Genomic DNA, 25,014 nt, shown 5'->3' on the forward strand with positions numbered 1-25,014 from the left:
CTACCTTAAACATTCATTCCCTCCACCACCATTTGTGTTTTGGAAGTTGCATAGTGTCGTATATGCAGGATGCATTACGGTACCACACACTAAAGATATTTCAACAGCATCTCTCAAACCAGTGATCATCACCACCTAAAAGGACAGCAGGTGCATAGGAAGACATTCATACAAACATGCAAATTAGTAGCAGGAGGAGGCCACTCAGCCCCTTGAGCCTACTCCACCATTCAAAAAGATCATGGCTGATCTGATTTTAACCTCAACTCCACATTCCTGCCTACCTCCAGTTACCTTTCACCCCCTTACCAAGAATCTATCTAGCTCTGCCTTAAAAATATTCACCTCCGTCACCTTTAGAGGAAGAGTTCCAAACATACTCAGCCCTCAAATTTTTTTTTTTTTTCCTCATCTCTGTCTGAAATGCACAACTACTTATTTTTAAATACTAACCCCTAATTCTAAATTCTCCCAGAAGAGGAAACCTTCTTTCCACATCCACCCTGCCAAGTCCCCTCGGGATCTTGTATATCCTCATGCGACAGCCCACCCATTCCAGGTATTAGTCAAGTTGAAGCATTTATATCTTTTCTTAAATAGTGACTAATACTATACATAGTACTCCAGGTGTGAACTCACTAATGCCCTGTATAACTGAAGCATAACCTCCATACTCTTGTATTCAATTCCCCTCACAAGCAGTAACATTCTGTTAGTTTTCCTAATCATTTGCTGTACCTGCATACTAATCATTCATGCATAGAACACTCCGATCCCTCTGTATCTTAACTCTGCAATCTCTCACCATTTGGAAAATATGCTTTTTATTCTTCCTATCAAAATGGACAATATCACATATTTTCCCACATTATACTCCCATTTGCCAGATCCTTGTGCACACCCCTAACCTATCTATATCCTTTTGTAACCTCTTTATGTCCTCTTGGTAACTTACCTTCCTACCTATCTTTGTGTCATCAGCAAATTTAGCAACCGTGCCTTTAGTCACTTCACCCAAGTCATTTATATAAATTGTAACGGGTTGTGACCCCAGCACTGATCCCTGTGGCACACCACTTTTTACATCCTGCCAACCAGAAAATGCCCCATTTATGCCTACCAGTTTCTTATTGGCTAGCCAAACTTCTATCCATGTTACCCACCTACACCATGAGCTTTTATTTTCCACAATACCTTTGATGTGGGACCTTACCAAATGCCTTCTGGAAATCCAAGTACAGTACACCCACCGGTCCTTCTTTATCCACAGCACACGTTACTTCCTCAAAGAATTCCAAAACATGATTTCCCTTTCACAAATTCCTGTTGTGTCTGTCTGATTACTTTGAATTTATCTAAGTACTCTGCTATAATGTCTTATTAACTTCTAACATTTTTCCCAATGACCGATTGGTCTAGTTTCCTGCTTTCTGTCCCCTTCCCTTTTTGAATAAAGAAGCTACATTTTCTATTTTCCAATGGAACATTTTCAAAATCTAATGAATTTTGCAAAATTAAAACCAATTCATCACTTTTAAGACCCCAGGATGATATCCATCAGGACCTGGATTCTTGTCAGTCCACAGTACCAACAATTTGCTCAATGCTACTTGCAATTTTCTGAGTTCCTCCCTTCCAATTCCTGGTTTGCTACTTTTCTGGGGTATTATTTGTGTCCTTGGTGAAGGTCGATGCAAAATACCTGTTCAATTCATCTGCCATCTCCTTATTCTCTCTGATTATGTCCCCAGACTCACTTTCTATAGAATCAGTGCTCCCTTTGTTAACCCGTCCTTTAAAAATATTTATAGAAACTCTTATTTTCTGTCACTTTCAAGATCCTGTCGAAGTCACCTACCATTTAAACTTGAACATGTATTGCTGTTCCTTTGTTTTCCCTGGTTGAAACTCTAGAACTCCCTGCCTCACAGCATTGAGGAGCACCATCACCATAGGGGCTGCAGTAATTAAAGAAGGTACATGCACCATCACTTCTCGAGGATAAATAGGGATGGGTGACAAATGTTGGCTTTGTAAGTGGTGCCCATATTTGATTTTTGTTTTCAGTTGGCCTTGGGGAGATGAAGCCAGCTGCTGACCTAATTGGCATTTAACTTGGAACAAACCAGGAATTGAACATGGTTATTTTCTTTTTGCATTCAATATCCTCTGCCTGATTGGAACCACAGTACAGTTAATATGTCTTGAACTATTCAGTGATTTCATTATGCTGCAATGCTCACTGGTTTACTAGGTGTCAACTGTGAAGACCATCAGTTCGAGGCTCAGTTCATAGACCTGAATGCAAAATCCAGACTTGTTCGGTAATGAGAGGTGTATTATCAGAGGTGCTGTCTTTCAAATGGGACATAAAATCAAAAATTTGCCTGTTCTATCAGGGGGATATAAAAAACCCACAATGTTATTCACAGAACAGTTAAGTTGACCTGGCTGTACCAATATTTATCCCTTAATCTGCATTGTTTAAACTGATTATCTGATCATTTAACTCATTGTAGGTCCGAGCTGTCTGTAAATTGGTTGACCCATTTCCAAGGTAGCAATGATTATAGTTCTGAAGCACATAATTGGTTGTAAAGGAGTTTAGGATGCCCTGAGATCTTGCAAGTGGCTATATAAATGCGAGCTTGTTTATTGAATATTTGCTTTGGTCTAGCCCATTGTTGCGATTAGTTTTAAAGTGAATGGTTAAAAAATAGAATTGTCCAATTTGGCCAGTTTGGAACTTCTAACTCCAGTCTTGGATAGTACCAGACTTTATCTATCTAGATTCTGTAATTCCACTTCTTTGGCAAATCTTTTTGCCCATGATCATGATGCCTTATTTGCATCTACTGCCTGTAGCAGATGATTCTGGATCAGTGTAGTGCAATCAAAGTGCTCGCTACACTGGCTTGGATACCAATGCATGGATTAGAAGAAGGTTAAAGCTCTTTCTGTTTTATTCCATTAGTTCCTGGGTCCAGCCTCATGCCAACAAATTAGATATAGGTGAAATGTGCCTTGGCTATTACATTACAATAACCTTGAATGCACCGTTTGGAATTTTGTATTTCTTAGTGGGGCTGACAAATGAATGCCAACATTGATGCAGTTAAATAAAAAATGCTGAAACCACTCGACAAACGAGGCAGCATCAACAGACGAGCAGAAGATTAGGTTAATGTTTCAGGTCTTTGTCAGAACCGGCAGATGTTGTCGGCAAACAGATCAAAGAAAAAGAATGATCTGTAAAGCGATTAGGTGGAGAACAGGAAATGATTAAATGTGCATGTGGTCATTTTCCCTTGCTCTGTTTTTCCTCCTAAGCTCGTGATTCGTAATAGCTTCCGGTTCTGTTGAAGTGTAATTCAGTTTCTCTCTACACAGATCCTGCCTGACCATCTGAGTGTTTCAAGCATATTCACAGCAATTTTGTTCAAATTAGAAGCTGTTTTGTACACAGCCAATTGGAGCTTGCTTAAAAGCGAACTAATCTTCATGGCTCTCTTAGCCATCAATAAGGAAACTTTGTGAATTTGCAACCCACTGCACCACGTTTGGCCAAGAAAGAAACTAGGCTATATGCTTTCCAGACAATGATGCAACAGGTTGGTGGCTCAACATACTGTGCCAGCAGTAAGGTATGGGTTTTCCCTTACGATTTTACCCCACAATCCACTTCACAAGTATGTGGGATGGAGGGGTGGTAGAAAATAAGAAAACACTTCTGTAATTGGTATATTAATGTGTTTGTAAATATTCATTTATGGGATGTGGGCATCGCTGGTTAGGCTAGCATTTATTGCCGATCCCCAATTGCTCTTGAGAGGATGCTGGTGGGTTGCCGCCTTGAACTGCTGCAGTCCTTGTGGAGTCGGTACAACCACCGTATTGTTGAGGAGGGAGTTCCAGGTTTTTGACCCAGCAATGGTGAAGGAATGGCGATATACTTCCAGGTCAGGATGGTGAGTGACCTGGATGGGAATTTCAGGTGGTGGTGTTCCCATGTGCCCGCTGCCTTTGTCCTTTTAGATGGTAGTGATTGTGGATTTGGAAGATGCTGTCTAAGGAGCGTTGAAGAGCTCCGGCAATGCATCTTGTAGATGGTGCACACTGCTGCTGCTGTGCATCTGTGGTGGAGGGGAGGGAGTGTGTTTGTGGAAGAGGTGTCAATCAAGTGACTGCTTTGTCCTGATGGTGTTGAGCTTCTTGAGTGTTATTGGAGCTGCACTCATCCGGGCAACAGGAGAGTATTCAATCATAGAATTTACAGTGCAGAAGGAGGTCATTCGGCCCGTCGAGTCTGCACCGGCTCTTGGAAAGAGCACCCTACCCAAGTCCACACCTCCACCCTATCCCCATAACCTAGTAACCCCACCCAACACTGAGGGCAATTTTGGACACTAAGGGCAATTTAGCATGGCCAATCCATCTAACCTGCACATCTCTGGACTGTGGGAGGAAACCAGAGCGCCCGAAGGAAACCCACGCACACACGGGGAGAATGTGCAGACTCCGCACAGACAGTGACCCAAGCCGGGAATCAAACCTGGGACCCTGGAGCTGTGAAGCTGACCACGATGCTACCATGCTGCCCACAATGTTACCGTGCTGCATTACAGTCCTAACTTGTGCCTTGTAGATGGTGGAAAGGTTTTGGGGAGTCAGGAAGCGAGTTACTCGCTGCAGGATTCCTAGCCTCTGATCAGCACTTGTAGCCACAGTATTTATATGGCTAGTTCATTTTTGGATGAGTGGTAACCCCCAGGATACTGCTAGTCGTAGAGCAATGTAATGCCATTGAATGTTGAGGGGATATGGTTAGATTCTCATTTGCGCGATGGTCATTGCCTGGCACGTGGCGTGAGTGTTCATTGCCACATCTGTTAAAATTTCTCTACTAATTTTCGAGCTTGCACCTTTGCAATAATTTCTAGCAAATTAGTTTTTGAATCATTTTTGCATTGACTGTAACTTCATTATAACTGATGCTACTTTAAAGTTTATGGATCATGAAGAGTTGTACTGGGTTGATGGAAACTCCTCCAGTATTTAGAATATAATCAGATTAGCTATAATTCACCGCAGCACGGTAGCATTGTGGATAGCACAATTGCTTCACAGCTCCAGGGTCCCAGGTTCGATTCCGGCTTTGGTCACTGTCTGTGCGGAGTCTGTACATCCTCCCCGTGTGTGCATGGGTTTCCTCCGGGTGCTCCGGTTTCCTCCCACAGTCCAAAGATGTGCAGGTTAGGTGGATTGGCCATGATAAATTGCCCTTAGTATCCAAAATTGCCCTTAGTGTTGGGTGGGTTTACTGAGTTATGGGGATAGGGTGGAGGTGTTGACCTTGGGTAGGGTGCTCTTTCCAAGAACAGGTGCAGACTCGATGGGCCGAAGGGCCTCCTTCTGCACTGTAAATTCTATGATCTATGAATTCCATTGTCGCCACTAAAAGCAATGTAGTGCAAAGTGGTGTCGTGTAAATCCATAGATGGATGAGAATTTTGTTTTCCAAAAAGGAAAGCAAAATTTCTTGGGCTTGATGGTTTTGACTGTGATTCAGGATAAGCAAGCATTTAAAATCTAATTTCATCTCTAGTTCCTCATTCTACTACTGGCCTAATGATAGTCAGAATGTCAGTGATTACTTTGTGACCTGCTGGTTACAGACTGCATCGGTAAAAGCCGGTGATCGAGCAGCTTTTAATTTTGTGAATGATATTTGGCAGGAAGGCACTTAGAATGGCAGCATAAATACTTCCTTAATAAAAAAAAAATTATTGTGCCCGTTCAAAGGGACATTACGAATTTGAGGAAGCTATGTCACTTTGAAGTTTGAAATTTTAACAGCACCGGTGAGGGATCGGGACAAGGGAGGCTTCGTACCATCGTCTTGTAACTGGTGGAGCATAATGATCGCCTGGGAGAAAGCTCTGAGCCCATTATCTGTCTTTCAGATATTCAAATCGGTGGATGAGGAACACATGACAAAGTTGCAAATGGGGAACTCTGTGCAGCAAATAATTTAATGGGAGAGCCCCAGAGCTAATACTAAAATTGCTCTGCACCCCGATGCTTGAAATGATGTGCTCTCAAAAAAATAGACTTTAAAAAAAATGTAATGCGGGCCTGTTGCACGTAATGGTGTCTCAATTGAACTGAATTGATTGCAACAGAAAAGGCAGCAAAAGTAATTGGTACTGGCTGCAGATTTTGCAGCACATCATTTTATGAAGCAATTTATCATTTTACAACAAGAGCTTGTGTATATGTCGCGCCATTAATAGAGTAAAATGTTCCAAGGTACTTCTTAGGAGCATTACTAAACAAAATTTGGGACCAAGCTACTTGTGATATTAGGACAGGTGACCAGAAGCTTGTCCAAAGAGGTAGATTCTAAGGAGCATCTGAAAGGGGCAAAAAGTTTAAACGTTTAGGGAGGGAATTCGAACTGGGAGTTTGAGGCAGCAGAAAGCATAGCCATCAATGAGTGAGAAATTAATATCAGCGATGCATGTGGCCAAAGTTGAAGAAGCCCAAATATTTCAGTGGTTTGTGGGGATGGGTGGGGAGATGTGGAGGGGTGAAGCGATTGCGGGATGTGAAAACTAGGATGAGAATTTTAAAATTGTGGTGTTGTAAGGCCAGGAGCTACAGTCGATCAACGAACACTCCTTGGTAAACTGGTCTTTGTGTGATTTAGGGCATGGGCAGCAGAATTTTATATGGCGTCATGTTTATGGGAGATGAAAATTGGGAAAGGCCAGCCAGGAGTGCAATAGTCCAGCCTTGGGTTAGCAAAGGGATGGATGAATGTTTCAGCAGCAGATCAGCTAAAACGGGGGTGGAGACTGGTAATATTAGAGGTGGGGAATAGATTTTTTTTTTTTTTAAACCCCCCCAATATTGCTGTATTTAAATCATGCAAACATCGTTGAATCGCTGGAAAAATTGCGAGACAGATTACTAAACTTTTGAATCAACCATTGTTTGACTTGGGATGCCACTTGCGTCTAGTGAGTGTGTCCACATTAGCATGTTCTACACTTTTTTTCCCATGTTTCCAATCAGCTCCTAATCGCATAGAATTGCAGGGCGATCACTGCTTTTATTGTTTTAAATATTCTCTGTTTAGATATTCTCTGTTTAGAACTGAGCCAATCTACATTCAGTCGAACCTCACCTAATACTTGCCAAGTGTTCACTGTATTTTTGCTTTCTGTGGTTTTGTTATTTGAGGGATTCTTGCAAGAACTATGGAATATTTCTTGAATTTTTGTCCCCATATCAGTTTCAAACAATCCACATCAAAATGATCACTGGATTGTTGCTAAGTTAAGTTTCCCCCACCTCCAAACATTCCCCAACTGTGACTGCTATTTTCCAAAATTTACATCTTTGCAAAGGTCAAGGTTCTTTCAGACTTTTATCCAACCTAAATTCAAAACCAGCTTCCAAAAAATAAAAATGCTCTTAACTGTACCAGTTAGCATCTCTTTGATCCACTTCTTAACGGAGGGAGTCGGTTTTAAGAAATTTAAAAAAAAAATTAAAAAAAATTTAAGAGTCCCCAATTTGTTTTTTCCAATTAAGGGGCATGGTCAATCTACCTACCTTGCACATCTTTGGGTTTGTGAGGGTGAGACCCATGTAGACATGGAAAGAGTTAAGAAAATGCCTCACTCACTTCAAATTTCTTTGACAGCTTTTTACAAGTTTTGTTACTAATGTGAATACCTTTGAGTGAGATCTGGGGTGGGATTCTCCGCAGTCGGCGCGATGTCCGCCGACCGATGCCAAAACGGCACGAGTCAGTCCGGCATCGCGCCGCCCCAAAGCTGCGTAATTCTCCGCATTGAGGGGCCGAGCCCTCACCGTGAGGGGCTAGGCCCGCGCCGGACTGATTTCTGCCCCGCCAGCTGGCGGGAAAGGCCTTTGGTGCCCTGCCAGCTGGCGCGGAAATGACTTTGCCGTGCGGCGCATACGCGGGAGCGTCAGCGGTTGCTCACGGCATTCCCGCGCATGCGCAGTGGAGGGGGTCTCTTCCGCCTCCGCCATAGTGGAGACCATGGCGAAGGCGGAAGGAAAAGAGTGCCCCCACCCGTGGATCGGTGGGCCCCGATCGCGGGCCAGGCCACCGTGGGGGCACCCCCCGGGGCCCAATCGCCCCGCGCGCCCCAGGACCCTGGAGCCCGCCCACGCCGCCTTGTCCCGCCGGTAAGAGAGGTGGTTTAATTCTCGCCAGTGGGACAGGTATTCCAGCAGCGGGACTTCGGCCCATCGCGGGCCATAGAATCGCTGGTGGGGGGGGCGCCAACCAGCGCGGCGCGATTCCCACCCTCGCCGAATATCCGATGCCGGAGAATTCGGCAACCAGCGGGGGCGGGATTCACACCAGCCCCCGGCGATTCTCCGACCCAGCGGCGGGTGGGAGAATCCCGCCCCTGCTTCTTGCTCAGCATCAAGAATTATGTCAAATTGCAGGTGCGTTGCAAATAGCGGTGTGTACCAGTTTAAAATGACCTTGAAGGCCATTCTTGAGTCACCTGAAGAAAGCCAGGTTAAAGGCCCGGAGTGAAAATTTCACAGTGTTCACTGTGGAATTGCTCAGTAATGTGCAGGGACAGTCCTCCAGGTTGACATTGCCAAGCAACCAACAAGATGGTCGAGCTACTTCATAGAATCATAGAATTTACAATGCAGAAGGAGGCCATTTGGCCCACCGAGTCTGCACCGGCCCTGGGAAAGAGCACCCTACTTAAGCTCACGCCTCCACCCTATCACAGTAACCCCACTTAACCTTTCGGGCACTAACGAGCAATTTAGCTTCGCCAATCCACTTAATCTGCACATCTTTGGACTGTGGGAGGAAACCGGAGCACCCGAAGGAAACCCACGCAGACACTGGGAGGAACTGCAAACTCCACACAGGCAATCACCCGGGCCCCTGGAGCTGTGAGGCACTAGTGCTTGCCACTTTGCTGCCTTCAAGCTGGCAGCTGTAGTGATCTGTACATACATCTGTACATACACCAGGGACTGCAGCACAGATGTAGCAGCCACAGCATCACTAGAGGGCAGCATCAGAGACTGGTATAAAGGTCGAGCCCAAGGGAGGATCCGCCTCTTTTAGAAGCACAGAGCTAGTGAGCAGCAGCATACAGAGACAGCTTAGCATAGGCAGTTTACCTTAGTTTCACTGGTGATACCTCTTGACTGTTTTACATCTAGTGAGCTCTGGAAGCAGAACAAACCCTCTGAATAAAGTATTTGTGTTAATTGTAAGTCTACAATCTTTATTCAGACTTGGAGAATAACATAGCAGCAGTGTGGCATTTTCAAAAAGTATTCATGGAATTTCAGATAAAAGCATTTTCTTTAGTAAAGACAGGAATTATATTGAAAATGAAGTGGTTTCCTTAAATAATACTTTCTTTCAAAGGAGTGAGCAAGAAAGACTGATTTGTAATTCAAAAGTGCCAATTATGATCTGGGGTATCCCAAAGTTGCTTTGAAAAACTATTTTCTGATATAGAACTAAATTTGAAATGAATACATCATCCCATTGTTGTCTTATCAATCCAGGAAAATGATGCATCGCTGTCCTGACTCCTTTCTCTGAAATATATATTTTCACCAAGTACTCAGTTTTGTTCTTTTCCAGCTTTGATCTAAAATTGCAATAATCGGAGCAGAAAGGAAGTCATTTGGGCATTTAAAAAACTGATCAGAAGATAACTATAGAAATTATTTTCTCAATGTTTTATATTTGTCTATCCAGTTCAACCCCAGGTGCCCAATTAAAAATGGATCTCACAAAAATATTGCTGAACACAAGACTTTGTCTCCTCCTTGAATATAATATTTATTGAAAATGACTTTGATCCCTCTTGGGACAAATGCTGCTGAAGTGGTGGTTTGGCATCTAGCATTCATGTGTTTCACCCAAATCCATTAAAACTCACTTTAAGGAGAAGTTTCACTGCATTATGGATTGTTCCTGTGAAATATTGATTCAGTCTCATGGCACTGAAATGGGAAGGTTGACCGCATTGTTCATTTCTAAGAGCTTGATCGTTCCATGCGGTTGATGTTTTAGCCTAAATAGTCCTTAAATGTGCTTTGTTTCCGGTGTTTATTCTCTGTTAAGTTATCATTGGAAAGGATTGTCAATATCTGGGCACAAGCACGATACAAAGTACATCGGGGAAGATGCTTCTTGTGGATTCTGTACATTATACACGCGTCATAGCCAACATTTTAAAACACTAATGAGATTTATCTTTTCGTATTGCAATGAGATAAAATATTCCGAGTTGCAGTTCATGTGACATGGTTGCCACAGGGAGCTTTCGCTTTGTTTTTCTGAAGCTTTTTTTTTCCAAGTGCATGGAAGGATATCTGTCAAGTAACTGCAGTCCATTCTCCTCTTCTTTCACCTCTACCTCACCACCATCCTACCGCCCCTCTGGAAGATTTGGCAGTTCTAAGTTTAGTCCAATGTCTGTTCCTACCTGTTAATTGACCTGCGTTTCGAAATTGTTACAAAGCAACAGGGAACAACGGATTTTATTCTTCTCTAGCTTCTCTGGAAAGGAGAAAGCAAAGCTAAATTAATTAGCACCCTCTGATGCGCTGTGATTTTTCAGGAGCTGCTATTGTGTGAAGCTTTTGAACTCTCATGTATTCTCCAGCCCTGAGGAACTTGCAGTCAAGGTTTTCAATTGCTGCAGGTAGCTAGGTTATGTCTCCTGCACTTAAAAAGTGATGCTGATGTAATTCTACCTGCAGTTGCTTGTATATACTCCAAGCGGCAGCTGGTAGTGGTAGACTCTGCCTGGCAACCACCTGCAGTGCTGCAGAGATGAATTACATCTTCGGCAACAACACGTCGCTTTTGTACTCTCGCCCCAACAGAGGCAATGCTGGTGCCGGGCTGAATTCTGCTGGGCTAAAGCTGAAGCAATGCGCGAAGAGGAGTTCAGCGGATGAGCTGAACTCGCGTGAGAATGAAGCAGAATCTTCTCGCTGGAGGACACTACTTGCATTCTTTACCCGCAGACACTACTTCATTGACTGTTTCTCCACAGGTGGTGGGTGTATTCAGGTAAAACTCTTGCTAACTGAAATACTCAAGTCTATATTTCTAATAAGATAGGCTAAGGTGCAATAATCTGGTGTTATGGTGAGGTGCAGTTAGTCAATTGCTGATGAGATGTTTGAAGGAACAGAAAGCAACTGTTAAACCTATTTTTCATTTTTGCTCTGCGTTTGTGCAGCAAATATATTATCTGCCATGATAACCAGGCCTCCTATAATTCAACTCCGTAGTTTACTGCTGTGATGACGTGCACACAGGCTTCTGGGGGTGTTTGCAATGATCAATGTATTTGAAAGGAACAGTCGTGTTATTCCAATTCTTTGTGATTATCTCAATTTTGAAAATAATTTGAAATAGCTGTTGCTTGCATTGTCCTTCCCTCCAAAGGACTGTCTGTCATCATTGAAGATGAATTAAATTGTACTCTGTGCTAGAGTAAATGCCCTCGTGGCCTCAGATTGGGTTTCAGTTGACAGTACTTGTATTTCAACACAACAGATAGAGAATGTATTAAACTTGCTGGTGCACTGCTTAATGCACTATGTAATTACGTTATCTATGTTCCTGTAATTTCCATATTTGGTTTCCATGTATTCAGAAGACAAGTGGTCATTAAAGTTGTAGCAAGATTGTAATAACATCTTGCATCATATTGGTAATATTATACAGATACGCTGCTGCTGTTTTTGACTCCTTTGTGTTCTCTTCAAAATTTCTGTACAACAGAAGCATGTACATAATACCCTATTAGCAATACGAGAGAGTCGGAGATGACAGCTAGTACAATGCAGCCAGTTGGCTGAAGGCCTTTTTTTTTTCTTAGCAAAATTAATAATAAATAATTTATGTTGATACGCCTCTTGGAATAGGTTTGAAGTTAAATGCACAGGCGGTAATTATTGTCCAATCTAAAGATGCCATTTCACTGAAGCTTGAAACCATCCAGCGCAGTTTGGGTTTTGGCCAGGCAGAATCCTGTTCACACCTTAACTTTCCAGTTAGGTAGGAGCTAACAATTCTGTCTAATAGAGGCTTTTGTTTATGCCTGAATACGTCCATGCACAGAGCTACCTCAAAATCTGAAATGTAAATGTGTAGATAATAAGCGATTTCTTTACCTTAAACTAGTTAAATTAAATCAGATGACTTTACAAAATGTTCAGTGGATCTCTTGCAGACTTTGGCAACTGGGTTCACCACTCCATGTAGTATTTCCATTCTATTTTGACACTTCTCTGATTTGCTCCATGGCTAAGACTGCGTTTGTCTCCTGTATCTCCCAGTGTTGGTGTGAAATGGAAACCGCTTTACACCTAACTGTGATAGTATAAAATGTTCCCGAATCAGTAAGTGTGCACATTATACAATGAGCCAGTGAAATCTCCTTGCCAATTGTTGGCTGAATATCAAAATATATTGGTACCAATTTTGATTATTGGGTAAAATGAGCATTATATATTTTTTAAAGTACACTTGAATTATGCAATGGCAATAAGGTCCTGCCACTGATTAATGTTATTCAACATCTTTGAACAGTTGATCATGGAGGATGAGTATTTCTATTTGAGTGTGCTTACAGTAGATGCATGCATTTCAGCCAAAAGCAATTCCGTATAGATAAAGAAAGAGTTTTAGTGCAATATGTTTCTGAAGTTTCCATTCTGAGCAGGCTAGCTTGTCAATCACCCCGCCACTCCACTCATTGGCATTCAACGATACTGCTACAATGTACAATGACATATAAAGGAAGAAAGTTCAGATGCCGTGACCTCCCATGTAATTGAGATGGGTGTGGCAATGGCCAAGCAATTTTCATTGCTGATAAAGTGATTGTTTTAATATTTTTAGTTGAAAAGTGGATGGGTATCTCTTTGATTTTTGTCTTAAAGTCCTGTGAAGTGCCTGGAGACCTTTTCTGACATTAAATATGTTATTTAAAGGTTAGATGTTGCGGATTTGTTCGAATTAAGCTGGCCATGTAGAACACCATTTGTGGGCAGCATTTTCCGGCCCTTCACGCTGTCGGCATCTTGTGGTCACCCCGCCGGCATACTCCTGCTGTAGGTTTCGCTGCAGCGGGAGTGGGGGGGGGGGGGGTCATTCACCTGGAAACCCCGTTGACAACAACTGGACCAGAAGATCCTGCAGCCGGCCACTGGCAAGCAGAACGCCCCGTGATTGGGGGAGGAAAATTCTGCCCTATAATTTACTAAAATGTTGAGTGTGTAAATTTTTGAATTTGTGGAAAATAGGAATCCAGATGTCCCTTTTCACTGGAAACATCCCCACCATTCTAAATTTGAATTGGCATCCAATTTCCCCATGTGTGCCCCTCATGCGAATGTGCAGTTTCAAAGAAAAAGTTTCTTCTTTAGTTTTGGTGCCCAGATTCAGGCTAAGCGGGGCATCTGCAGTAATGTCCTTGTGTGTTTTGTTTTTGAAACTGTCCTGTGGTATAAAGGGTGTAGTTTCATGAGCCAAGGAGTACGAATTTACAGTTTGTAACTACAAACCTGTAAATGAAAGCCCAGATAGTGATCAGTATGCTGAGCTTTGATGTAAATTCTGGATTTTTAACATCCCACAGCTCACTTTAAGTAAATAACTCATGAAGGCTAGGCAGGAGCCAGGTAGACTTGGCAAGAGGCAGCTTGGTAGCTGGCTGGAGGCGTAGGGGAGTAGTGGGACAATGGTGTAAGGTGATTGTGGTCAAGGAGGGAAGTTCCAGTGGGACCTGCTCCCTCTGACCTGCAGGCAAACATTCACTCTTTGGTCCCCTGCTGGGCCGTCTGCTTCCTTGCACTTGGTACAGCTGCTGAGGCCAACACTAGATGCTGACTGTGACTGCCCAGAGTTAAAATATAGCCAGCATTTGTACAATGCCACTAGACCTTGCCTTTTAAATTTGGTCACGCTGTAGGGATTTAAACCTCATTCCTATTGGGCATCGAGAATGGTGGGCCGACTTCCGGTTGCGGCTATGCGGAGCTAAGTCGCACATTCGGCAGCTCCCGCAAAAAACTGACTTTTGGGCTCTTTTCAGGGCCCCCAACGGAACTTTTTCGACGTTTCCCGCGGTGGGAAGGAGAGTACAATAGTTCCCCGACAGTATATGGCTTTTACCAGGATCGGGGCGACTAAAAAAGTGCTGGTGGACCCGAAGAAGGTGCGAGGGAAGAAGAACAAAATGGCGGCGGGCGGAGACCAGGCAGCGTGGATGTAGTGGGCGCAGGAGCAACAGGAGGTTATCCAGCGCTGCTTCAGGGAGATTAAAGCGGACCTGCTTGAGCCGATGAAGGCTTCTATCGATAAGCTGCTGGAGACACAGATGGCCCAAGGGGTGGCGATCCGCTAGGCCCGGCAGAAGATCTCCGACAACGAGGACGAGATCTTAGGCCTGGCGGTAAAAGCACGAGGCGCTCCACAAGAAATGGCAGGAGTGGTTCGAGGAGATGGAGAATCGGTCGAGGCGGAAGAATTTGCAGATTCTGGGCCTCCTGGAGGGGCCGGATGTGGGGGCCTATGTGGTCACCATGTTGAACTCGCTGATGGGAGCGGGGTCCTTTCAGGGACCCCTGGAGCTGGAAGGGGCCCATAGAGTGCTGGCGAGGAGGCCCAAGGCTAACGAGCCGCCGCGGGTGATGCTGGTGCGGTTTCATCAGCTCGCTGAGTGAGAGTGTGTGCCAGGTGGGCCAAGAAGGAGAGGAACAGCAGGTGGGCGAACGTGGAGGTTCGAATATACCAGGACTGGAGTGCAGAGGTGGCGAAGAGTAGGGCCGGGTATAATCAAGCAAAGGCAGTGCTGCACAGGAAGGGGGTGAAGTTTGGCATGTTGCAGCCGGCGCAACTGTGGGTCACCTACAAGGAACGGCACCATTATTTTGAGTCTCCAGAGGAGGCGTGGACCTTTGTTCAGGCCGCGAAGTTGGACACAGATTGAGGGTCGGGATGGGCGGTTGGGAATTGCGGTTGATATGTTACTTTTTGAGGGGGGTGCTTTGCTTTTGTTTTTCTTTTTCCTTTCCTGATCGATGAGGGTGGTTAGGGCGGGCTGGGCACTGTTTGGGTTGGGTTGGTCAGGGGGGCTCTTGGAGGGGGGTAAGCAAATGGAACAGGGTGGATAGCTGGCAGCGAGGTGGAGGCCCGAGTCGGGGGTGAGGGGACTGGGCCTGTAAAAGGAGCTGCATCAGAGATTGCGGGGCCGGGTAGGTGGAAAGCGCGTTTTTTTTTCTCGCGCTGGAGGGGGTGGGGCCGGGGTGGGGAAGCGAGGGTTGTTTCCCGCGTTTGGGAGGGGAGGGGGAGAGCCTGCGGATGGGGAATGGAAGAGGAGGGCGTGTCACACAATGGGCGGAGTCTAAGGAGAGGCGGGAGTGGCCGGGGTCAGCAGGAGTCAGCTGACTTGCGGAAGTGCAATGGGGGGAGTAAATCAGCTAGGATGGGTCCTAGCTGGGGGTGGGTGGGTGGGTGGGGAGGAATCGAGTTGCTGCTGCTATGGTCAAGGGGGAGCTGGAGCGAATGGGGGGGGGGTTGAGACGGGGGTCTGCCGCCGTGGGGAACGGGCCGTGGGGAACGGGCCGGACGTGGGGTGAGGGCGCGTGGCTGGCCGAGGAGGGGTTATGGCTGGTCCGCGGGGGAGGGGGGCGGGTAGCCCCCTGATCCGGCTGATAACCTGGAATGTAAGGGGACTGAACGGGCCGGTCAAGCGGGCCCGGGTGTTCGCGCACCTGAAGGGGCTGAAGGCGGATGTGGTTATGCTCCAGGCGACACACCTGAAGGTGGCAGACCAGGTAAGATTGAGGAAAGGGTGGTTAGGTCAGGTGTTTCATTCGGGGCTGGATGCCAAAAATCGAGGGGTGGCGATCTTGGTGGAAAAGAAAGTGTCATTCGAGGCGTCGAGCACTGTGACAGACAATGGCGGTAGGTACGTAATGGTAAGTGGTAAGCTGCAGGGAGAGAGGGTGGTACTGGTCAATGTGTATGCCCCGAACTGGGACGATGTGGGTTTTATGCGTCGCATGTTGGGTCGGATCCCAGACTTGGAAGTGGGGGGTCTGATAATGGGGGAGACTTTAACACGGTGTTGTATCGGTTCGAGCCCCCACTGGAGGAGACAGTGATGGGCTGCTTTCTGGACCAACTGAGGTTGCCGATGGTGGAGGAGGGACTGGTGGCGGGATTGGGCTGGAGGAGCTGACCAAAGGGATAGAGAGCATGCAGGCGGGGAAGGCACCGGGGCCGGACGGTTTCCCGGTCAAATTCTATAAAAAATATATGGACCTGCTGGGCCCGTTGCTAGTTAGGACCTTCAATGAGGCAAGGGAGGGGGGGGGTGGGCTTTGCCCCCGACCATGTCCCGGGCACTGATCTCCTTGATCCTGAAGCGGGACAAGGATCCCCTGCAGTGTGGGTCTTACAGGCTGATTTCGCTGCTAAAAGTAGATGCCAAGATGCTGGCGAAGGTCTTAGCCACGAGGATTGAGGATTGTGTGCCGCAGGCCATCCACGAAGACCAGACGGGGTTCATGAAGGGGAGGCAGTTGAACGCGAATGTGAGGAGGCTTCTGAACGTTACCAACGATGCCGGCGAGGGAGGGGGAGGCGGAGATACTGGTGGCGATGGACGCTGAGAAAGCCTTCGATAGGTTAGAGTGGGGGTACCTGTGGGAGGTGCTGAAGAGCTTTGGGTTTGGGGAGGGGTTTGTCAGGTGGGTTAGGCTGTTGTATGATGTCCCGGTGGCATGTGTGGCCACGAACAAAAGGAGGTGTGAGTACTTTCGATTGCACCGAGGGACGAGGCAGGGGTGTCCACTGTCCCCCCTGCTCTTCGCACTGGCGATTGAACCCCTGGCTATGGCACTGAGGGAGTCGAGGAACTGGAGGGGGTTGGTGCAGGGTAGGAAGGAGCATAGGGTGTCTCTCTCTGCGGACGACTTGCTGCTATATGTGGCGGACCTGGTGGGGGGAATGCCAGAGGTAATGAGGATCCTCAGGAAATTCGGGGATTTCTCTGGGTACAAGCTCAACATGGGGAAGAGTGAGCTGTTCTTGGTTCACCCAGGGGACCAGGAGAGGGGGATAGAGCTCCCACTAAAAAGAATGGAGAGGAGCTTCAGGTATTCGGGCATCCAGGTGGCCAGGAGCTGGGGGGCCCTGCATAGGCCTAATTTCACAAGGCTGGTGGAGCAAATGGAGGAGGAGTTCAAAGAGGTGGGACGCGTTGCAGCTGTCCTTGGCGGGTAGGGTGCAGTCAGTCAAAATGACGGTGCTCACAAGGTTTTTGTTCCTGTTCCAGTGCCTCCCCGTGTTTATCCCGAAGGCCTTTTTTAGGCGGGTCAACAGGTGTATAATGGGGTTTGTGTGGACGCGAGGGACTCCGAGGGTGAGAAGGGTGTTCCTGCAGCGGAGTAGAGATAGGGGGGGGGGCTGGCGTTGGCATTGCCCAACCTCTGTGGGTACTACTGGGCCGCCAATGCGTCGATGGTGCGCAAGTGAGTTGTAGCCACCTGAGTTGGCCACTTCCCGACTTAAAATGGAGAACCGCAAAGGCTGAAGGGAAATTCAGCCAACACAGGCAAAAACTAGCAGGTGCAAGTTTACTGTGTATTAGACTCTGCAGAAACCCAGATAGCAGCGATACAAGCAGCCATCTGCATAGTAATGTAGCAGCCATATACATAGTAATGTAGCAGCCATATACATAGTAATGAGCGATCCCCGAGAACAATCGAAACATTTTAAGGTAAACAAGGCCAAGCCAGACTCCTCGGCGCCAGCAGGAGCCAACACAAAAGAGGTTAACGGACACTTAAAGACCGCCCAACGATCAGGGAACCGCTCTAGCATTGGAGAAATCAAACCAAGTGATTGGAATGAAGTCCAATCACTTGAAACCAGGTACAGGATCCGCCCCAAAGGGCGGTAAGCCCCTGGGGACTATAAAGCAAAGCCCCCAAGTTCAAATTGTCCTTCTTGACAGGGTCACTCAGCAACGCGAAGCAACCCCTGAGAGTGAACCCCTGAGAGTGAACTGTCCGGCGGCCTCCAAGCAAGCAAGTCTCAAGTCAACGCTCGCTACGAGATAGGCGCTCCTAGCTACCAGTCCATACCAGCTTTTGAACCCTGCAGACTCAGAACCCGAACGAAAGGCCATTTGTTCCCCATACCTGGTGGGCCAGTCCAAAGCTAAGTATGGGCCTGTTAGTTATAGAAATAGCCTAGAAAGTAGAGTTTATGCATGAGTAGCAATTTACTGTGTATAATAAATGTGTATTGATTTGAATCTTACTAATTGGTGTGTTGAGTTGTTGATCATTACTTGAACTTGAACCTCGTGGCGGTATCATAAAGATACCTGGCAACTCTAGAGCAAAGGTTATAAAACACAGCCAATTGAAACAACCAAAAGTTAGCAACAGGGTGATGGAGGGGGAGGGGACTGCATGGAAGAGGCTGGAAACGGCGTCTTGTGTGGGTACGAGTCTGGGGGCGCTGGCAACGGCGCCATTGCCGTTCCCTCCAAGGAGGTATACCACGAGCCCGGTGGTGGCGGCTGCCCTCAAAATCTGGGGGCACTGGAGGCGGCACGGGGGGGAAGTTGGGGCCTCAGTGTGGACCCCAATACAGGGGAATCACCGGTTCGTCCCAGGGAGAACAGATGGAGGGTTTTCGGGGTGTCACAGGGCAGGGATACGAAGGTTGGGGGACCTGTCTGTGCACGGGAAGTTCGCGAGCCTGGGTGAGCTGGAGGAGAAGTACGGGCTCCCCCTGGGGAACACCTTCAGGTAGTTACAGGTAAGGGCGTTTGCCAGGCGGCAGGTGGTGGAATTCCCGCGGCTGCTGCCACGCTCAGTACAGGACAGGGTGCTCTCGGGGGTGCGGGGGGGGGGAGCGGGGAAGGATCTCAGAAACTTACCAGGATGCCTCAGTGGTGGAGGTGAAAGGTAAGTGGGAGGAGGAGTTGGGAGAGGAGATCGAGGAAGGGTCATGGGCAGATGCCCTTGGGAGGGTGAACTCTTCCTCATTGTGCGCGAGGCTCAGCCTCATACAGTTTACGGTGCTGCACATGGCACACATGACCGGGACAAGGATGAGCCGGTTCTTTGAGGGTGATGATATGTGTGGTAGGTGCTTGGGGAGTCCAGCGAATCACACGCATATGTTCTGGGCATGCCCTGCGCTGGAGGAATTCTGCAGGGGTGTAGCGAGGACGGTGTTGAGGGTGGTAGGTTCCAGGGTCAAGCCGGGCTGGGGGCTCGCAATATTTGGGGTGGCAGAGGAGCCGGGAGTGCAGGAGGCGAAAGAGGCCGGTATTCTGGCCTTTGCGTCCCTCGTAGCCCAGCGGAGGATTCTTCTTCAGTGGAAGGATGCGAGGCCCCCAAGCGTGGAATCCTGGATCAATTATATGGCGAGGTTTATTAAGTTGGAGAGGGTGAAATTCACCTTGAGAGGGTCGGTACAAGGGTTGTTTAGGCGGTGCCAACCGCTCTTAGACTTCCTGGCAGAACGGTAGACATTGGTCAATGGCCGCAGCAACTCTGGGGGGGTTTAACTTTATTTTTTGTTTTTGTTATTTACACTGGGGGGTGTAAATATTTGTTGTGTTAAGTTGGGGTGTTAACGTTAAATTATTATTGATGTACAGTGGGGAGGGGGATATGGAGGGTTGCTTTTTTGGACTGTTTTGTATTTAACCCTGTTGGGTTCCTTTTTCATTTTATTATTGATATTTTATGAAAACCTTAATAAAAATTATTTTAAATTAAAACAAGAATGGTGGGCCAAAGTTAAAACCGGCTGCAAATCTGTCATGTACTTGATTTGTGTTTACTGCAAACCATATTTCACCACTCAGCTTCTGTACATTCAAGAGGTGAAGATGAAGCAATACAATGTACAGAAACAATGCCACATGCCTCGGTTTGCTGTTGATCTGACCATCATTAACTGATAAAGGATGAAACCGTCACAGGGTGTGAAGGCATCAAACCAATTTATGGTACTTACTCAGCATTTTCGCTCTCGTGTGCACTCGTAGGATATTTTCTCCATTTGATGAAGAAATCACTGCAGATTTTCTATATTTCAGGCAGCAAAGTCCCATTTCATTCCTGGTGAAGCGAGTATATCATCAGTCTTTTCTTTTCCCTCAAGTGTTTTGGGCAATAACTACATTTCCTCTTTGTGATGGACAGAATATGCATTGTATGTTATGAAAACAATGTTTTTAGGACTGATTTATGTTGTGAATGTTATGAACCTTAATTAAAGCCATGTCTGAAACCACAAAGTCTGCTTTGGATTCAGTGCAATCTGAGCAAACTAAAATATTAGAATTCTCAGCAAGTTTTGACCATTTTAGGGTTTTTGAATTTTGGTACATTTTTAATATGCATTTTAACCAAAGGAGGCAATTTATTCCCAGAATTTCTAACAAAATTGTGCAATAGCTGCCTGGAAATCTAGATACTTAAAGGTTTATGGTCCTGCCTCTGGGTTAGGAGAACAGGATTTAACAGTGCAAAATGCAGCAGCGATGTCGTCTGGATGCCAGCCTCCAAAGAGTTGGATGAAATGAATACTAATAGTTTTTTTATTAATCTGCTTCCTGCCTCCGTTTATATCCGTAATCACTTCGTAGTCAGTTGCTGTACCAGCACGTGAACAGATTTCTCTAAAATTAAACAGATTTCTTGAAATTTGAACTAATTATTCGCTTTAAATTTTGGAATTGACTTACATTTGTCATTTTACTGCACTGCCAAATAGGATTAAAAAAATTATGGAAGATGCAATATTGCTGGTTAAATGTTCAGCTGTTATTCTGCCTCCACCTCCACCTGATTCACGATATATTTAACAAAAAACTGTGATTATGCAACTTTCCGTTTTGTTTCTTCACACCCTGCCTTCTAATACAAGCCTCATTAAAGTTAACAACTTCAAGCTCATTGATTCAGGATATTGGCATGAAGGGAAAAGGAATTAATTATATTTCCACAGATAAACATTTGAAGCCAATCATTTGGAGAAGGTGGTGTGTTGAGGCCTGTTGTCCCTCCTGACTAACGCATTGAATGCACACAAATAAAAGGTTCTTAACTGCAGGATTGGTTTTACTAGATAGTTTGAGGACTGCAAATGCTGAAATGCTTACCCACTTAATGTTTTTCTTTTATTTCAAATTGCTAAAAGTTGAAATTTCTTTCAGTATTTTATGTTAACTGGACCACGCCCAGGCACATTTGGAAAGGAGATTGTATGGCCGAATTGTGTTCTGTATGATGGAGAACTGCTTCTGATGTTGGGTAGTGGAACATAAGATCAATTAGATTTTCACAAGAATACTGAAGTATATCAGAAACCGTTTCCATTGTTACATTAGAGTTGCCACTATGGTCAGCTGGATAAAGGGACATGTGATCAGAATTATTTCTGTTTAAATATTAGGAACTCAGAAAAAGATTAATATGTACTGGGAAAAGGGAAGGGTAGCAGATATGTTTTTGAGAGCTCAGTCCCTGGTCGGGTTGAATCATACTATTGGCAATGTTGGAAGCTAATTCCGCCTGAGCTTCCACATGCTCTCTTACACAGACTTATTATTTTTGCCTCCATAACATTGTCCATCTCTGCCCCATCTCAGCTCATTTATGAACTAGCTGCAGGTGAAATATTTTATTGTCCTTCTAACCAGTTTCCCATCTGCCGCAGTCTAAACTTAAGCTGATCCAAAATCTAGTGCATGTTTCCTGTCCAGCACAGTGTCCTGCTCAGTCATCAGTCCTGCCCTTGCTGACCTACATTAGCTTTGGGCCCTCCTGACCCTTTGATTACAATTCTCACACCCGTATTTAAATCTCAATGTCTCTTCTCTCCCTATATCTCTAGCTTTCATCTACACAGGACTCTTCTTTTGTCTGGGGGTCCTCTTTTGCATCCCTTCCTCCTTTCAGCCCATCATTACAGCTACATCTTCAGCAGCTTCAGCACCACATTCTGAAATTCTCTCCCTAAACCCTTCTGTCTTCCCCTCTCGGCTTTTAAAACTGTACTTAAATCCACCTCTCCAACCAAGCTTTCAGTCTCCTCCTCCTAATATCTCCTTTAGCTCAGTGTCAATCTTTGTCAGGCGGCGTCTCGGTGAAGTGGCTTGATACTTTTCGGTTTGAAATGTTATTGTTGCTGCCGAATTTCTAGAATCCAACTTGTAGCCAGGTGCTTGCAAAAAATGCATCAAAAATATTTTAAAAGTTATTAGGCTTATTGGTTTGAGTGTGTTTTATGAGCTGCAAACCCATTGATTTACTTGATAGAATAGTAAAATCAGCTAATGGGGAGCTAGAGGGTGAAACATTAAGTTCTTGCACTTCTGGGACCTGAGATTAATTGGCACTGAACTGGTTGTCTCATTCAAATAAGCCACAAGGGTGGCTGGAGTGGAAAATGGAAATATCACACTGGTGCAATAGGTGCACTCCGCTGAGATAAAGGTGGTATTGATGCAGAAAGCTTTACTCGGTATCTAACCCATTTTATACCTACCTTGAGAATTTTTGATGCTGATCGCGAGCACCTGAAATGGAAAACTGTTCCATGTGTTGCTTGTATCATCTGCTGCTAGGTTATGGCATTTGAAATGACGGCCTTATTTGCTAGGAGGGCAAAAGCACGATGAAGTACTGCACAAGCAATGGAATTGCATAAATAAAAACAGAAAATGTTGGAAAAAACAGCAGGTGAGGTTATACCTGACTTATGGCTATTAACATGAAATGTTAACTCAGCTTCTCTCTCCACAAGTGCTGCCGGATTAGCTGAGTCTGTCCAGAATTTTGTTTTATTTTAGATTTACAGAATCTGCGGTATTTTCCTTTTGTATTAATGCAATGTTTTGAACATTTTCCAATGGATGCAGTATTTATGTTGACGTTTTTCCTGCAACAGTTCAAAGCTATTCCCACTGCCACGCCTTTCTCTCATTTTTAAGTTATTTCTTGCGGTAAAGTATTCTATGTTTTGGCACCCTTCTGTTTAACTTCTAACTCTTCTTTCAATCGTTTCCTAGTGATTTATTTCAGTTTAATGACACCTCCCTCACTGACTTATACAACTGTTGACCCATCAAACCAATTTAAAATTCCCATTATATCTTTAAATCTCGTGTTCACTTTCTCTATTTATTCTCCGTTTGAGAATCTCTGTTCTCTTATAACTATAATTTCCCATCCATGGTATCTTGATAAATGTCAGCTCTGTAACTGTATTCAACTTCCGGTGGCGGCCATGGAGTGAGTGGTCTCCTATTTGGCAGCTCCCGCTCAAGGTGGTCTTTTTGTGGCTTTACGCCGTTTTGGAGGAAAAAGTTGCAGAAGCGAGTGACCCCTAGTTTATGGAGCTGTGGTTTAGAAGTGTCCGGGAAAAAAGCGCACCAGTTGGTTGAGAGGCGAGTGAGGAGCGGACAATGCACGCGGAGATGGTGGACGGGCAGGATCCGGCCCTGCCGGCTCAGTGGTCGATGGACCAGTTGGTGAGCTTCCTGAATGGGAAGTTCACCCAACAGCGGAAGGAAAGTTTTGAGGACCTGGCCCGGGCGGTGGACTCTATCAAGGCGGTGGTTGACCGCGTGGAGACGAGACTGGCAGCCCAGGGACAGGCGATCCAGAGGTTGGAGGAGCTGGCAGGGTGGGCATGAGGAACAGTCCACCTTGATAGTAGCAGAGAATGGACTGATGCAAGACTAGCTGAAGCAGCTGTTGGACAACCGTTCTCGTAGGCAGAACATCCGGATTGTGGGCTTGCCTGAAGGAACGGATGCGGGTGTGTATGTTGGGGAGAAGCTGCATAGGTAAGGTGTTTAATCAGCCATTGGAGGTGGCTCGGGCCCACAGGGCACTGATGTTCAAGCCCCAGGGTGTGAGCCGAGGACAATGGTGGTACGACTGTATTGGTTCCTGGATAAGGAACGCATCACGAGGTGGACCAGGCAGACAAAGTGATGCACCTGGGAAGGTGTCGAGATTCAGGTGTACCAGGACCTGGGTGCAGAGCTCGCGAAGAGGAGGGCGAGTTTTAATAAGGTCAAGTCGGCCCTGTACAAGAACGGCGTTACGTTTGGTTTACTGTAACCGGCTCACCAAGGGTGACCTATGGGGGCCGGGAGCTGTACCTTGGCTTGGCGGAGGAGGCAGTGGACTTTATGAAGGAGAATGATCTAGCAAAAGAAAAGAGGAACTTTGATTGAGGGGAACTGAAGTGCGTGGATTGTACTGTGAAAAACTTTTTTTCAGTTTTTCTGTTCTGTTTGGGGTTAGGCTGGTTTACAATCTTTGTTAAGAGATGAGGGGTGGCTCTCTGGGTTCGGACCTTGGAGAGGGGTTGTTTGTTTGTTTTAACTTCTTGCCTGTGTTTTGATTGTTTTGACTGTTTGCACCAAGAGTGGAGGGAGGGGAATCAGTGGGGGGTCGGATGCTAGGCTCCATGGGTGAGGGCTGGCAGGCTAGTTGGGCGGGCTAATTCACTGAGGTAAAGTGGGGGGTGAGCTGAGGATTGATGTGGTGGTGGGGTGGGGGGGGGGGGGGTGATGGGATTATACTGCTGACGGGAAGGGGACTTTCAAAGTGGAGGAGGAGGAGGGTTGATGATGGTAGTTGCCAGACGGCGGGCCAGGGTCAGAGTGGGGCATGGGCCGAAGGCTGGCCCAGGAGAGGTTATGGTTAATCATCAGGGGAGGCAGGCTGGTCACGTGGAACATTCGGGGACTAAATGGGCCAGTTAAAAAGGCCCGTGTGTGTTCGAGCACTTGTGGCACCTGAAGGCGGACGTGGCCATGTTGCAGGAGACACATCTGATGGTGGGGGATCAGATTAGGTTAAGGAAGGAATGGGTTGGACAGGTGTTCCATCCAGGGC

The 25,014-nt window shown here is 46.1% G+C and overlaps 1 protein-coding gene across 25 annotated transcripts in view; it reads left to right on the forward strand.

Moving 5' to 3' along the window:
* The window catches only part of LOC140389677 (disks large homolog 1), a 486,438-nt gene that overhangs the window by 203,428 nt on the left and 257,996 nt on the right, over positions 1-25,014 (forward strand). The window contains exons 1-2 of one of the 25 annotated variants that reach the window (XM_072474051.1): positions 10,856-11,099; positions 11,885-11,901. The exons of the other annotated variants lie outside the window; for them this stretch is intronic. Of the exons in view, the coding sequence (XP_072330152.1) occupies positions 10,871-11,099; positions 11,885-11,901 (246 nt within the window). The 5' untranslated portion in view covers positions 10,856-10,870. Of the gene's footprint in view, positions 1-10,855; positions 11,100-11,884; positions 11,902-25,014 lie in introns of those variants that run through there. 25 annotated transcript variants of the gene reach the window in all.

This window comes from Scyliorhinus torazame, chromosome 14 (assembly GCF_047496885.1).
Source record: "Scyliorhinus torazame isolate Kashiwa2021f chromosome 14, sScyTor2.1, whole genome shotgun sequence".
Taxonomy (NCBI): domain Eukaryota; kingdom Metazoa; phylum Chordata; class Chondrichthyes; order Carcharhiniformes; family Scyliorhinidae; genus Scyliorhinus; species Scyliorhinus torazame.